The following is a 14,880-nucleotide window of genomic DNA, read 5'->3' as shown; positions in this document are numbered from 1 at the left end:
AGCTCATTTCTATCCCAGCCAGGACTGGGCTGGAGCTCATTTCTATCCCAGCCCAGATTGGGCTGCAGCTCATTTCTGTGCCAGCCAGGATTGGGCTGCAGCTCATTTCTATCCCAGCTTTAGGAACTCAGGGCTGTGAATCCTTGAAGGACTCAGCAAGGAGTGCAGGATTCCCTCAGGGAGCTGGAGGATCCCAGCCCTGAGCTCTCTGCAGGCTCAGAAGGTGCTGGAACAGCCCCTCGGCCCCACAGCAGAATTCCACATAGGGTTCAGTTAATCAGCATTAAAAGACCCCATAAAAAAGGTGCAAAGAATGAAAAACTTACTTGAGTCCCCGAGGAGGAGTGAGGAGAAGCTGTTGGGAGAGGTGTGAGTGGCCCAGGATTTTATACTCCTGTCTGGAGCCTCTGAACCACCCCTTGCACGTGATGTTGGAGCAGGTTCCGAGCAGCAGCGATGACACACAACCACTCACAGCTCACAATCACCAATTATTGGGCAATTCCCAGCTTTCCAGCACACCTGGACACGTCACCCCGTTACATCTTCAGCCACAGCAGATTCCAGCCTCTCCAAACCCATCCCTGGGATTTGTCCTCTGTGGGAACGAGGGGCAGTTCAACAAAACCAAAACCATCTGGTTAAAAACTGCATCGAGGTTTATATCTTTTATGGTTTAGCATTGACTCACAGGTGGGGAAAAGGAATCAATAAACAGTTCTCAGCTTTCCCTGGAATCCACACAGAGAGGGGAAACTCCAGCTTTTTTGTTGCCTTTGCCCCCCCAGAGGATTTTCCAGGACAAGACCTTGAGTAGCAGCGCCCTGATGGCACCAGGGTTTGATTCCTTGATCAATACAACAATCAACCCCATCAATGGGGGACAGTAAAGGATTCAGGCCCTTAATTACAGCAATAAATTCCACTATGGAGTCCTGGATCAGGAAACCTGGTGCCTAATGCTCCTTAAGGTGGAGAAGGATGTGAAAGAACCACAAAAGGAAAGGAGTTTGATTCATTCCCACCCAAAAGCAGCCCAGGGAGTGGGTTGGTACCAGGAAGGACCTGGTGAACCCTGAGCTGGGCTGTTGTGTCACCCACGAGGAAATGGGGAACACCAGAGTCAGCAGGAGCAGTCAGAGAACTCCTGCACATCCAGGTGAGCTGAATGTGCAACAAAAACCTGTGGGTAAAGCAGAAAATCCTCCTGAGCAAGGAAGGGCTTCCCAGGGGCTCTCTGGGACCATCTGGGGTCTGTGGGGGGGGAAAGGAAAGCTCAGAGAGGCAGAGATGGGATGTTTGACCCCCCACCACAGCTCCCCTTGCAGAGGGAAAATCTGATTAAAATGGGCATCTGGGAGCTGCTTCTCCAGAGGTTTCATGGGAAAAGGGTCAAGGATTACACAGTGGGAAAGGTTATTTCCTCCCTCCAAGTGTCAGGGGGGTTCAGCCACGCTGAGGGAACCTCTCCCAAATGTCCCTGTGCTCTGGTTTGGGGCTGGCAGGAGGAACCCAGAGATCCCTCAGCAAGGAACAGAGAGGCAGAAATCCCCCCCTGCCCTGCTGATTTGTCTCGTTCCCAGCAGGTTTGTCCCTTTTGCAGCTTTCACCAAAATATTTGAAGGGAAAACGGGGTCGAAAAACAAATGAAAGAACAAAACCAAACAAAGCAAAAGGAGAATGAAACAAAAACAGAAAACGAACCAAACAAAAAGGAAAATGAAACTAAAACAGAGTCAGGAGGAGGCAGGAGGGGTGGGAGGTGCAGCTGCTGGGATGTTGAGGGGTTTGCTTTGCTCTTTTCTTACTCCTGGCTCTGTCCTGAAGGAATTTCTTGCTCCCTTCAGTGACCCTTGTGGGTTTGATGGTGACAGATCATCTTGGCTGCATCAGCAGCTTCTCCCTGCCCTTCTCTGGGCAACCTGTGCCAGGCCCTCCCCACCCTCCCAGGGGAGGATTTCTTCCATAAACTCACATAACTCATATGTTGTTAAAGTGTTGTTAAAGTTGACCAGCAAGGAGAAGCCCAGAGGGGTGGATTGAGTGGATTGAGGAACTCTGTGCTCCCAGCACAGCAGGACAGAGCTGAGCTCTGAAGTGCTTTGGAGGCTCCAGGTGCTTTTATCCAGTCCCTCAGTTTGCCCCAGGGGACGTGAACCTTTCCCCTTGTCCTCCTCGTCCCTCAAATGCACTTTTTTGGCATCTGTCACTCAATCAAGGTCATTGGGATCATTGTTTCTCCTGAGTAACTCCACCTCAGATGGTTTTAAATCCCCATCACAGCCCAGAGACTCCTCTCCTGTCAGGCAGGGAGGGTGATTTCCACCTTTGTTTTGATCTGACAACTTTGCTGGGGACAGAGGGAGACGAATCTTTGCATAAATGTTTCAGATTGTGCTGCTGTGTTACAGCTCAGCCAATATCTGCACCTGGACTGGCCATTTATTGGTGTTTGCTTGTTTTTCACAGGGTTAGGAACACCAGGACAGAGCTGGAGATCAACATCCCAGACCTCTGTCCAAGGCCACCTTATGGAATCCTGGAATCCTGGGAGGGCTGGGGTTGGAAGGGACCTGAAAGATCATCCAGTTCCACCCCTGCCATGGACAGGGGCACCTTCCTCTGTCCCAGGTCACTCCAACCTGGCCTTGGACACTTCCAGGGATGGGGCAGCCATGGAACCTGTGCCAGGGCCTCCCCACCCTCACAGGGAAGGATTTATTCCCAGTATCCCATCTAACCCTTCCCTCTGTCACTCTGAACCATCCCCCTTGTCCTGCCACTCCAGGCCCTTGTCCAAAGTCTCTCCCCACATTCCTTGGAGCCCCTTCAGGTCCTGGAAGGCCACAGTCAGGTCACCCCAAAGCTGAACAATCCCAATTTTCCCAGCCTTTCCTCCCAGCAGAGCTGCTCCATCCCTGCTCAGCTCCTCTGGAGTGGCTCCAGCAGCTCCAGGTGCTCCCTGGGCTGTTCCCCAGGGCTGGGGGGTCTCAGCTGAGGGGGCAGAGGGGCTCAGACCCCAATTCCAGCTCTCCAAACAAAGTCCTTGACTCAGAACCGGGGCAGGAGATGAAAGGATGTGCCCAGGGCCCCTCCCAGCTTTCCCTCTGAATCAACAAGTGCCTTATTTTGCCTCAGACTTTTAATAATCCCATTAAGAAATCAACAATAAAAGTTGCCCAATTCATTTGGGTGTTGGACAAATGAGTGGTTGTGTATAAAGGGGTGAAAAAACAAGGATTTTACATTGTCTTGAGATAAGGAAACACCGAGGTTGAGAAATAATAATGGGGGTATTAAAATGGGCAGCAACTGAACTGGTGTGATCACAGAGCAAACGTGATTTCCAGGGAAGGAGTTGCAAAGGACTCCGTGAGATCATTTCGAGTCTGAGAGGGAAGAAAACTTTCGGGTGAGGATGAAGGAAACAATGATTCAGAAGTTTGGAGGAGAAGTGTTCAGCACAAACCCAGGCACCTGCTGAGCCTTGTTTTCCTTTCAGAAGGACCACTCATCGCTCCCAACTCAGGAAACCTGTGACTGGCACAGCCCTTCCCTCTGAAAGGTGCTGAGCCCACAAGAAATGTTCTGGAAACCAGAAAATACACGTTTATTAAGCGTTAAAGATAAATATATAGAAATATAAATATATAAAAATATGAATATATAAACATATATATATTTGTGTATATAAATATAAACCAGGTTTATTAAGCAATAAACCATATTTTAAATTTTTTAAATTTTTAAATATTTAAATTTATACTTTTATATATAAATACTTTTCTATTGAAACATAAAAGCACTTTTTTTTTCCCCAGCAGGTCAAACCCTGCTCTTTTCAAGCCTGTAACACCCACGTGAAGTGGGGAATCACTGCTGGTGATTTCTAGCAGAGAGGATTAAGACAGAGGCACAAATGATTTACCAACCATGCCCTGGCAGTGAAATGAGCCTCTGGGAGGAGATCCCGGGCATGGCTTGTACTCATGTTATTATTTGTAATTATAATCCCATTATCTCTTGGCTCATGGAAACGGGGTTGGTGCCCTGATACCACGAGAACAGGGAGCTCCAGGTCAGGCCTGGCAGGAGCCAGGAATGAAACCAGCTGGGATTGGGATGGGCAAGGGAAGGGTCCTCACCCCAAGGCAGGACAAGGAGGGCACCCAAAAGCCTCTCCCCAAATTCCTGGGTGCTGGAAATCTGCTCCAGCCCCCTGGGCCTGGAGCTCCCCCTGGCCCTGGCTCTGCACTCCAGGGCATTGTTGGTTTTCCAGGCTGGATTTTTCCCTGAAGGGAGAGGAAGGGCCCAAACTCTTGTTTCCAAAGTAGGCTGAGGAGCAGCACCAGGCAACGTCTGTGTTTGTAATAAAGGCCAGTGGAGACAGAGCCTTTCCATCCCACCTGGAGAAGCCACAGGAATGCAGATTGCAGGGCAGGGACGGGGCTCCTTCCGTGCCTTCTGCTGCCAGGAGGAACCAGCACGTGGAACCTGGTTCAGCTCTGCAGTTCAGAAACACTCTGAGCAGCATTTCTGAGTTCAAAGTCCTTTAAGATCATCAAATTCAGGTGCAGGAGGACCCAGCATTTGCCCCCTCGCTCTGCTCTGTGCTCTGTTACACTGGGTGAGGAGCTGGATGCAATTCCTCAGTTGTAAAGGTGTTTAATGTGAAACCCTGTGTGTGACCAGAGAAAGATATTTAATGTGAAATCCTGTGTGTGACCAAAGACAGGTATTTAATGTGAACTCCTGTGTGTGACAGAGCAGGGGCTGCTGTGATGCCTCAGAACAAAGTGGAACATTTTGGGGTTTTTGTGCTTTGGAGCTCAGACGAGTGGAAGGAGGAAGTTCAATTTTGTGCTGAGTAGGAAGAAACTGCTGAGGGTGAATCCCAGCCTTGTCCTGAGATGAAAGATTCCCGTGGGCTGTGATACCACCCAGCTCCTGTTGCCCAAGAGCAAACAACGTGCCCGGATCCCTCCACCCGCTGCCGTGACAAGGGCAGGGAAGTTTGGGGTGGAAGGAGGGAGGGCTGAATGCCCAAAGGGTGGCTCAGACCCTGGGCAATGGTATAAAAGTGCTCAGAGCACAGAGCTCCTCAATCCACTCAATCCACTCCTCTGAGCTTCTCCTTGCTGGTCAACTTGGTAAGTCTGACCTAAAATCACTTTAATGTGGATTCATGGAATGGTTTGGGTTGGAAGGGACCTTAAAGATGGAGATTTCTGGAATCACAGAATGGTTGTTTTAATGTGCTCATGCCTGAGCACTTCCCATGGCTTTGCCTGTTGTTGGTGGAGGGTTTCTTTTCATTCAAATCAAAGGGTTCTGGTGCTTCTTTCATGCTGGCAGGGTTTGGAGGGAATGGGATTTCTGGGGGAAGCATCAGACCTCAAGAAATCATAGAATCCTGGAATGGTTTGGGTTGGAAGGGACCTTAAATCCCGTCTCATTCCACCCCCTGCCATGGGCAGGGACACCTTCCACTATCCCACTATCCCTGCTGTGATTCCAAGGGGAACCCGTGGAATGTTGCCTGGTTTGACTGACGGAGGCTCCCCTCTGTCCCCCTGTTTGTTGCAGCCTCTCTGCCAGGCCCAGGATGTCCTTCTGCAGCCAGCTGAGCTCCCGCTGCTCCCTGCCCTGCCCGGTGCCGTGTCCCCAGCCCGTGGCCGACGCCTGGAACCAGCCCTGTGTCACCTCCTGCGGGGACTCCCGAGCTGTGCTCTACCCCCCTCCCGTGTCCATCGTCTTCCCGGGCCCCATCCTGAGCTCCTGCCCCCAGGAGAGCGTGGTGGGCACCTCCCTGCCCGTGGGGCCGGCGGGTTCCTTTGGCCTGGGGAGCTCTGGGGGTGCTCAGAGCTCCTGGGGATCCGGCGCTTCCCTGTCCGGCCGATATTCCTACCCCTGCTATTCCCGGTATTCCACCTACCGTGGTGGGAGCTGCAGGCCCTGCTGAGGGACGTGGGTTCCTGAGGATCAGCAGGACTCGGCCCCAGCAAACCCTCCCAGCCCCTCCTGTGCCCTCGGGATGAAGTTCTGCTGTTGTTAAGTCCTCGCCCTCCTTCCATTAAAGTCGATGTTGCAGCACAGCCTTTGTTCCCTGCTTTCCTTTTCTCCTCAGCTGGGAGCTCTTGGCCACTGGAGCTCAAACGATGCCCCAGTTGAGGGTCAGGGCCGTGGGGGGTTCATCACAAGGTGCCCTGGCTGCCAGGGGGGTGCTGCCCATTCATCCACGAGACAGGGATGGCCCTGAAACCTTCTGTGAGGATTTGTGGTGGAAGGGGTGGGATGAGGCAGCAGGAGGGACCTTCTGGATCTCCACAACTCCCTGACAGGAGGGGGGAGCCAGGGGGGGTCGGGCTCTGCTCCCAGGGAACAAGAGACAGGAGGAGGGGGAACGGCCTCAGGCTGTGCCAGGGGAGGGTCAGGTTGGCCATGAGGAGGAATTTCCCCCTGGAAAGGGTGTTCAGGCCTTGGCAGGGGCTGCCCAGGGAGGTGGGGGAGTCCCCAGCCCTGGAGGTGCCCAGGGCAGGACTGGATGTGGCACTGAGTGCCAAGGTGGGGATGGGGCACGGGGGGGATCCATGGGCTGGGAGGGCTTTGCCATCCTAAATCATCCCAGGGTTCTGTGATTCAATAATTGCACTGCCTGCCTGGATCAGAATCCGTCCCCATCCTCTCACCAGCTTACAGAGAGAAAGGAGTGACCTCAGCATCTTCACTGCATTTCAAAAGTGTTTTTTCTGCTAATTGCAAACGCCAGTGCTGGGAATAGATTTCCCTTCTATCCTGGAAAAGCCTTGGCTTGAGCTGCTCCATGGAGAGGACCCAAAGAGGGAGAAGCAGAGCTTTTCTCCTGTTCCTAAGAGCATTTTATATCTTTCTAATACTGAAGGGCCAAAACTCTCATTTCCAAATATCTGAGTACTTGTGGATGGAAGGAAACCATCCCTGGTGACTATAGGGAATTAAATGAAGCATCTGGAAGAGGAATAAGGGAGCTCAGAAGGAAGGGAGGGGTGGAATGACCACGGGTCAGTGCTGTGCAACATGGCTTTTAATGGGCACGAGAAGCAAACCCAGCAGTCACAATCACCCGGGGGACAGACACAGGCACTTCAGGACCTTCCAAATCACAAAGCTGCTGCATTTCCTACAGGAATTTCTGCTTTCCTTAGCGCTGCCCGAGAATTGCAGCTCCGTATCCGTGGTTTTCTTGCCCCGAAGCTCCCGGGAATCCTTTAGCAGGGACCGCAACTCCCCCGGCTGCCGGTGCTGTACTGGCGGGGGAGGTACGGGCTGCAGCTCCCCCTTCCCACGGCCGAGCAGCCGGAATTGTAGGACCTGCTGGAATTACACACCCCCCCCGTAGCCACTGGAACCCCCAAAGAGGATGGAGCCCCTCAAACCCGCGGGATTTCCGTACCCCCGGTAACCCAGGGAGCCCCCGGAGCCCACGGAGCGGGCGATGCCCGGGGGGATGCCCGGGGGGCTGCAGCTGCCCACGACGCTTTCCTGGGGGCAGGAGCTCAGGATGGGCCCGGGGAAGGTCAGGACCACGGGCGGGGGGTAAATGACGGCCTTGGAGTCGTCGCAGGAGGTGACACAGAGCTCGTTGCAGGCGTTGGCCAAGGGCTGAGGGCAGGGCAGCTCGCAGGGGCTGCCGCAGGGCAGGCACAGCTCTCCGCAGTAGGACATGGCTCTGGGGACGGCAGGAGAGGCTTTGGTTCCAGGGGTCGGTCTGAAAGACAGGGAGGAGATCAAAATAACACCCAGCACACCTTGGAGCTGCTGCCCAGCTCCCTCCAGCGAATCCGGCTGAAAAACCATCCCAAAAACCAATTTACAGCATCAAAGCTCTTCCTTAGCGAGGCGGGACGAGCGGAGGAGGGAATTTAAATCCCCCGTGCGCTCGAGGAAAAGTGTCTGAATCCCTTGGGGGTCCCCAAGTCTGAGATCAGCTCCCCAGATCCACACCTCTCCAAGCCCCCAGCAGACAGTTTGGCAGCAGGGACCCGTTTGTCGCTCGGCAGAGGAACAAAGCTCAGCGCTAAAAAATAAAGATCTGGCAGTCAAAAGAGTTAAGCCCGGACTTACCTGATCCGCCGAGGAGGGAAAGTTCGGAGATGGAGGTTAAACAGCCTTGAGCTGCGAGTGCTTTTATACGATCCCTGCGAGTGCCCGGAGGGTAAAGGGCCTATTTGTAGGTGATTATCTCATTTACTTGCAAATCGGATGCTGTGCCTTGGCTCGCTCCTCGCCCGCCGTAATTACCTCTCGGAGGGGGGGTTGTTCTGCGCCCCAAAGGCGATATCCATCGGACGGGTGATTTGGGCTCCCCCTTGATCACCGGTTGCAGCGACGACGCGGAATCACAAAATCTTTTGGGCCGGAAAAGAGCTCCCAGGTCATCGAGTCCCACCTTTGGACCGTCCCCGCCTCGTCAGCCCGAGCAGAGCTGCGGGGGCCGCGTTAAAAACCCACCCAGGGGAGGTTTAGGGCAGAAATCAGGAAGGAATCCTTCCCTGGGGGGAAAGGGAGGCCCTGGCACAGGTTATTCCAGGGATGCCCCGTCCCTGGAAGTGTCCAAGGGCGGGTTGGACGGGGCTTGGAGCAGCCTGGGGGTGGAATGGGATGAGCTTTAAGGTCCCGTTCCCTGTTCCCTGTTCCCGGGGAGCTCCGGGGGCAGATCCCTTCTCCAGACACAAACTCCCCCCGTGTTTTCTCCCCTCCATTCCTGTGGAGATCCATCCCCGCGGCGGCCGCAAATGTCCCCTCTGACCCTCCCGAGCGGGATAATCACAGCTCTGATAAATAAATACACCTCCTGCCCTTCGCCTCTGGATGGGGCAGGAGGAAGGAGAATTCCTCTGGGATGGGCAGATCCATCCCCTGCTGCCTCCCTCTGCCCGGTCACACCCTGCGCGGCTCCAGCCCTGTACTTTAGGCACGGATTAAATTCTGTGGGATGGTTATGAGGAAGCTCCAGGCAACACTTACCTTGTTGTTGTTTTAATTTTTTTTTTTTTTTTTTGCCGCAGAATCAAAGCACCTCCGTGTGATTAACGTGTTGGAGATACAGAGCTCGGCTGTAATAACATTAATTACATGTTGTTGCACTTTTAGGTTCTCGATAATGAGTAATAGTTTCACTTCAAAACTTAATCTCCTCGTCCTCCTGGGCAGACACTTCGTGGCTCTGCAGGTCATGGTTGTTTTCTTTGACACAGAAGGCAATTTATTTCCTTTGCTGCACTACAATCAGAGTGTTAAATTCACAGGCCTTCTGGTCTTTGTATGGTGTAAATCTGCTCTATCAATTGAAAAAATACATAAGAAGATTTCCCTGCATAAAATCTGAGCTTAAGCTGCTAAAAAAAAAAAAAAATTGAAACCAGCCTTGTAGTGGGATAAACTCAGATCCTCTCATTAAACATGTGCAGCACAAATTCCATGAGCCTTCCCTCTCCGGGAATAGTTTTGCTTGTCATGTCATGGTGTGAAGAATTTTTAATTCCCCGTGGAAATTGGGAGCCCAGGGATTTATTTACTCTCCAGCTCTGTTTCCAGCTGGAGGATCTGGGGTTCAACACGTCGACCAAGGCATTTAACCCCAAAGTTTTCAAAATCTAAATTGCCCATTTTCTTTGAAAAGAAACGTTGTGTCTCTGGACATGCTCCAGCACCTTGAGGTCTTTTGAGGGGAGGGAGAGTCGAGTCTCTGGAAGCCCAAAACAGGCAGCAAACCATAAATCAGTAAAAATAAAGTCCAGGAGGGAGGGAATCACTGCCACTCTTTGCCACAGAGTTCAGGCTCCTCTGAGGAATCAGCAGCAGATTTGGGATTAACAATTATGGACTCATTATCTCATTACACAGCCTGTAAATTCCTGTTGGAAGCTCCAGTTGTGTTGGACACCCTGAAGGAGCAGATTCTGCACCAACACGGGCCAGGAGACGTTTCCTGAGGGCTTTTCCTTACAAGCATCAAATAACAGCGTGTGGGGTGGCAGGAGACAGGTTTATTGAACCCCTGTAAATGCAACCATCCCAGTTACGTTTAACAATTAAGAGGTGCAAGAACAGCAGAGCTGTTGGGAAACAAAGCTCCTGCTAATCCTGATTTTAGCAGCATTAGCAGTGCCTTTGTCAACATTCACCTTCCAGCCTTTCCTCCTCTGGGCAGTGCTTTGGTCTCTGGAGCTTCTGAATCCACAGGGAAAACAAATGAATAATTTATGGCAGGAAAATGCAACTCCAGGGAGGAGTTTCCAGCAGCTTCGAGGGTGGTTTGCTGGTTGCTGCCAGGGGGAACTGGTGTTATAATGGGGGAAGTTGTGTTGTTCCTCCAAGCCAGCTCCCCATCCCTGAGCACCTTGGGAAGGGCAGGATGGACCAGCTGGGGAGGGTTTGGGCCCTGGAGCTGAAAAACAAGCTCAGAGACTTTGGGTTTAACTCCCGAACCTCCAATTCTAAACCTTTCAGAGCTTTCAGAGCTCCCAGTCACAACCTGCTTGGGGAAACAGCACCAGTGGGACCTTTCAGGGGGGGATTGGTCACCCCTGGGGTGTCTGACTGCAGGATTAGGAGGTGACAACCTGCACATCTGCAGCCACAGAGCCACCATCTCCTGCCAGGCCAGTTCTGAGCCAGCCCCAGGCTCTGCCAGGCCAGTTCTGAGCCAGCCCCAGGCTCTGCCAGGCCGGGTCTGAGTCAGCCCCAGGCTCTGCCAGGCCGGGTCTGAGTCAGCCTGAGCTGATTCCACAGGAGGGAGCAGCCCCAGCACAGAACTGGGCCAGCAGAGCAACATCCCAGCCTGGCAACCTGGGGCTTCACGGGGTTCTCAGTAGAGGAATAAAGATTCTAATTTATTTGTAATATTAAAAAACCCATCCTGTTATAAAATGTGGTCACCTGGAGAGTGAACTTCTGGAATGATTGGGCTGAGGGGGAAAATGTATTTTGTGAGCCCCTCTTTTAAACTCAAGCTGATTGGAAACAGCTTTATGTCTTGATCCTGGGCATGAAAGGCATCGTAAAACAAAAGAAGAGCAACTTTATAGTGAAAATCATCACTTTACTAAAAAAAAAAAATAAATATCTCGAGAAGATATAGAAATAAACATGTGTGAAATAATGACCTTTTTCTTCATCACTTATTACAGAGTCTTGGGGAGTGTAACCCCAATAATATACTATTAGCATTAAATTAACATCCCACGTTACAGGTGTAACATCAGTGAGTGTCTGGGAAGCATCCTGGCTCCCTTTGTTCTCAGGAAGCCTTGGGATGTTTCTGGGTGGGTGTAATTGCAGGAATGACACGGAATTCCAGAGGCACCCAGAGAGCAAACACGTGTATGGAGCCATTAGGGAGGGATGGAATTAACACCACCTTGGGTATAAAAACACCACCTGGAACTGCTTGGCAGGAGCAGGACACGCCTGCTGTCCTGAACAGCCCAGAGGGCTCCACTGCTGGCACCAGCTGGGAGATGCTGGAACTGGGGCTCTGACCAGAACTGGGGCTCCAGGTCTGCCCGTGGCTGTCACCACTGGGAGGTGGAAAAGAGTCCTGTGCAAAAGCAGCTCAGAAAAGTTGGGATGCAGAAACAAGAGCAGCTTGTTCCTAGAGAAGAAAGTCTCCAAGCAGGGCTGGTTATGAGTTAGAACAGGACACTCTAAAACCAGACATTTTGCTGTGATTTGGAGGGTTTAACCCAGACCCAGGTTCCTCTGGGAATCAGACCTCTCACTGCTTTCCTGGACCACACGACTGACATCCCCTTTTGGCAGAGAGCAGAACCAGCTCCTTAACTTTACCTGGGCATCAGGTGTTGAGTGTCTGGAGGAAGAGTCTCCCCTGTTGGTCTAAACAAGGCTGAGTGTGACCGAGAGAGACACCAAGGAGCAGAGGCAAAAGGAGATTCAGAAGGCCAATGGTTTGATGCAGGAGCATTTTAATGTGAATGCAAAGTGGAAGTGAACATTTGCAGAAAGGATAATGCAGACTAGAAGGAGCAGTTTCTCTAGAGCCAAGAAAAGCTAAACCCAATCCCCAGTTCCTCCAGCGTGACCCGTTTCCTCGCGACGTTCCCTTCCCTCGCACTTGCCGAGTCCCACTCGAATCCCTGCCACTCCAGACCAAATCCCTGCCACTCCAAACCAAATCCCTTCCTTCCCTAAACCCTGCTCAGCGTCAGACTGGGGAGAGGAAGTTCAAAGCACAGGCACAAGATGCAAAGCCAGGAGAGTAAAAGAAATCTAAGCTAAAGCACTACAGGGAGTTAAACGCAGGGTCCTGGTTTCCAGCGTCGCTTCCCTCTCGGGTGTCCTGTCGTGTCCTGTCGTGTCCTGTCGTGTCCTGTTGTGTCCTGTCGGTCACATTCCGTGTTCCTTCACTTCTTTCCTTGTTTCCTTGCTGTGACTGTCGCCTTTTAAGCTTTGACCTTCTTGCAGATGCCCCTGAGGCAGGGGTGCTTCCAGCGGGTGGAGTAGGTGTAGGAGCGCTCGGGCACGCACTTGGTCGCGCACTGGGGAGCGCAGGGGGTGGTGCAGGTGGGGACACACTTGGTGACACACTTGGTGGCACAGGCGGTGGTGGCACAGGGGGTGGCACAAGGCGGAGCACACTTGGTGGCACACGGGGTGGCACAGGGCGCTGGGCACGGCGCGGGGCACGGTGGGGCGCACTTGGTGGCACACGGGGTGGCACAAGGTGGAGCGCACTTGGTGGTGCATGGGGTGGCACAAGGTGGAGTGCACTTGGTGGCACACGGGGTGGCACAGGGGGTGGCACACGGTGGAGCGCACTTGGTGGTGCACGGTGGAGCACACGGAGCACACGGTGGAGCACACGGAGCACACGGAGCACACGGGGCACACGGGGCACACGGGGCAGGGCACGGTGCACACTGCGGGACACACACGGGCTCACACTTGGTGCCAAACTTGGGGGCACAGCAGGACTCGAGGCACTCCAGCCCCTTCTGCGACCCCCCGACGGCCACCCCCGACTCCAGCGCTCCCGCCAGCTCGGCCGACTCCGAGGATCCCACCACGGTGTCCTGGGGGTAGGTGGTGAGGATGGGCCCCGGGAACGTCACCACCACGGGCGGGGGGAAGATGATGACCCGCGAGTCGGGGCAGGCGATGACACAGGGCTCGGTGCAGGCGGCCGCCCGCGGGTCCGGGCACTGCCCGGGGCAGGGACAGGGACACGGCTCCACGCACACGGATTTCTCACAGGACATCCTGGGGCTGCGCTGCCGACCTGCAGGGAAGGAACAGACACGCGGGAAAGCAAAGGGGCTGGAAGGACGGGAGCGACACCCGAGAGACGGGAGGGGGGGATAACGCGGTGACCACCCTGCTCTGCTCTGCTTTGCTCTCCTCAGTGAGCTCCCGGGGCCCAAAATCCTCCCTGAGGGCACCAAAGCACCTCTGGGGTTACTCTGAGACATCTGCCCTCTCCTCTGGGATTTGGAGGGGCAGGTCAGTGAATTTGGGGTCACACAGCACCGAGGGTTCAGGAATGGGAAGCATGAAACATTTCACTGGTTTGAATTTGCCCCGTCTGGGTTGAGCAGACAAAATACAGAAAGAGGAATATCCTCTCTCCCTGAGAGGGAATGGATCCCAGGAGGGTATAAATAACCCTGGGTTTGGTGCAGTCACTTTGGAACAGGTGACTTTGACACAGAGATTTGGTATCGAGCTCACTGGGAAAATTAAACAAATAAAATTTGCAGGATCACAACAAAAAAGCTGAAACTCAGCAAAAACCCGGCAGCAGGTCCCTGAATTTAAATTCCAGTGGGAGTAAAACCATTCACAAACCTGGGCTGAATTCTGCACCTTTTTCAGTCTTTTGAAATAAGTTGAAGGGTGGGGAGGTGATTTGGAAAATAAAATAAAACTACATTTCGAGTTGCCATTTAAATGTAACCAAATTCCAGCTCAAAGCACCACATGAAGGAGCCTCTTAATCTGTTGTTTGAGATTAAACGAAATATTTTGGTTTCAGTCCCGGTGATTATTTGTTGTCTAAGTGCTGCATGTTGGAAAAGCCTGGGTGGGGCTGAGTCTGACTCAAGCGATTTCTGTTTTCTTTTTCTAGACACAATGTCAAAATATCCATCATTCCCTCAAACTTCTCCTGACCCTAAACCCTAATCCAGCCACTCTCTTCAGGTTCCACCCTTTAAACCCTCTGCAACAATTAATTCTGTGTTCTTGACAGCCGAGACCAAACCAGGGGGAAAGGAGGAGTGAAACCCAAACACAAAACACGAAATTCCCAGTGGATAACACATTCCTACACAGCCTGGGCAGTGTTTTCATATCACCACTGCTTTGCATAAATAGAATAAAACCACCCAAAGCAGCTTCCCAAGCTCTGATCCCAAAGGTGACAGCGACTGTCTCAGTATTTCTACAGCCTGTGCCAATATTTACACAACATCTCTGCCCAAAATTAGATAAAGATCAGGAGCCACAAGGTCAGAACCACCCCAGCAGGTGGGTATTGCTGGCTGAGATATTTTAAGGCTATTTAAAGGCCATATACATTAAATTTCCATAAAGCAATGGAAATAGACGTTTTTGATACCATCTAGAATTCAAATGCAGTTTTACACCTCAATCTGAATGAATAATTAACAAACGACTCTTTCAGGAAAATAAGCTCCTGAATATTGCACAGAATCACAGAAATCCAAAATTTGGCCCTGAATTTAAACGTGAACCTTTCCAAAATTACAATTTTTTAATTTTATTTTATTTTAGGGGGAAAAAAAAATGATATCAGAATCCAACTTACTCAGTTCAGCGAGGAGAAGCCAAGAGAACCTGCTGGAAGGTTTCTGAAGCAGG

At 52.2% G+C, this 14,880-nt stretch overlaps 1 protein-coding gene, 1 long non-coding RNA gene and 1 pseudogene across 2 annotated transcripts in view; all 3 read right to left on the bottom strand.

Moving 5' to 3' along the window:
- LOC113960192 overlaps positions 1-8,157 on the bottom strand; it is a 15,643-nt gene extending 7,486 nt beyond the window's left edge. Inside the window, exons 1-2 of the long non-coding RNA XR_003531992.1 lie at positions 8,146-8,157; positions 4,941-4,944 (exon numbers count right to left, since the gene is read on the bottom strand). This is a non-coding gene — a long non-coding RNA (uncharacterized LOC113960192). The remainder of the gene's footprint in view (positions 1-4,940; positions 4,945-8,145) is intronic.
- Positions 7,125-8,352, bottom strand: LOC113960190 (annotated as a pseudogene).
- A 4,091-nt stretch (positions 8,353-12,443) lies between these two features.
- Positions 12,444-13,259, bottom strand: LOC113960201 (keratin-associated protein 10-10-like). Its single transcript, XM_027669620.1, has 3 exons — positions 12,968-13,259; positions 12,589-12,920; positions 12,444-12,539 (listed from the first exon to the last, which is right to left on the bottom strand). The coding sequence occupies exons 1-3, from the start codon at positions 13,257-13,259 to the stop codon at positions 12,444-12,446; spliced, it is 720 nt and encodes a 239-aa protein (XP_027525421.1).
- Between the last annotated feature and the right edge of the window lie 1,621 nt (positions 13,260-14,880).

This window comes from Corapipo altera, unplaced genomic scaffold (assembly GCF_003945725.1).
Source record: "Corapipo altera isolate COAL_440 unplaced genomic scaffold, ASM394572v1 311, whole genome shotgun sequence".
Lineage (NCBI taxonomy): Eukaryota > Metazoa > Chordata > Aves > Passeriformes > Pipridae > Corapipo > Corapipo altera.
The sequence above is the reverse complement of the archived record's forward strand: the minus strand, read 5'-3'. Positions and strand labels throughout refer to the sequence as shown.

What these genes read in the sequence shown, in the direction of transcription:
- LOC113960201 (XM_027669620.1), bottom strand. Translation starts at nt 13,259, where the DNA reads ATGTCCTGTGAGAAATCCGTGTGCGTGGAGCCGTGTCCCTGTCCCTGC. An exon ending in GGAGTGCCTCGAGTCCTGCT is followed by an intron (nt 12,921 to 12,967) that starts GTGCCCCCAAGT and finishes TGTGTCCCGCAG; the next exon opens with TGTGCACCGTGCCCTGCCCC. An exon ending in ACCACCGCCTGTGCCACCAA is followed by an intron (nt 12,540 to 12,588) that starts GTGTGTCACCAA and finishes TGCGCTCCCCAG; the next exon opens with TGCGCGACCAAGTGCGTGCC.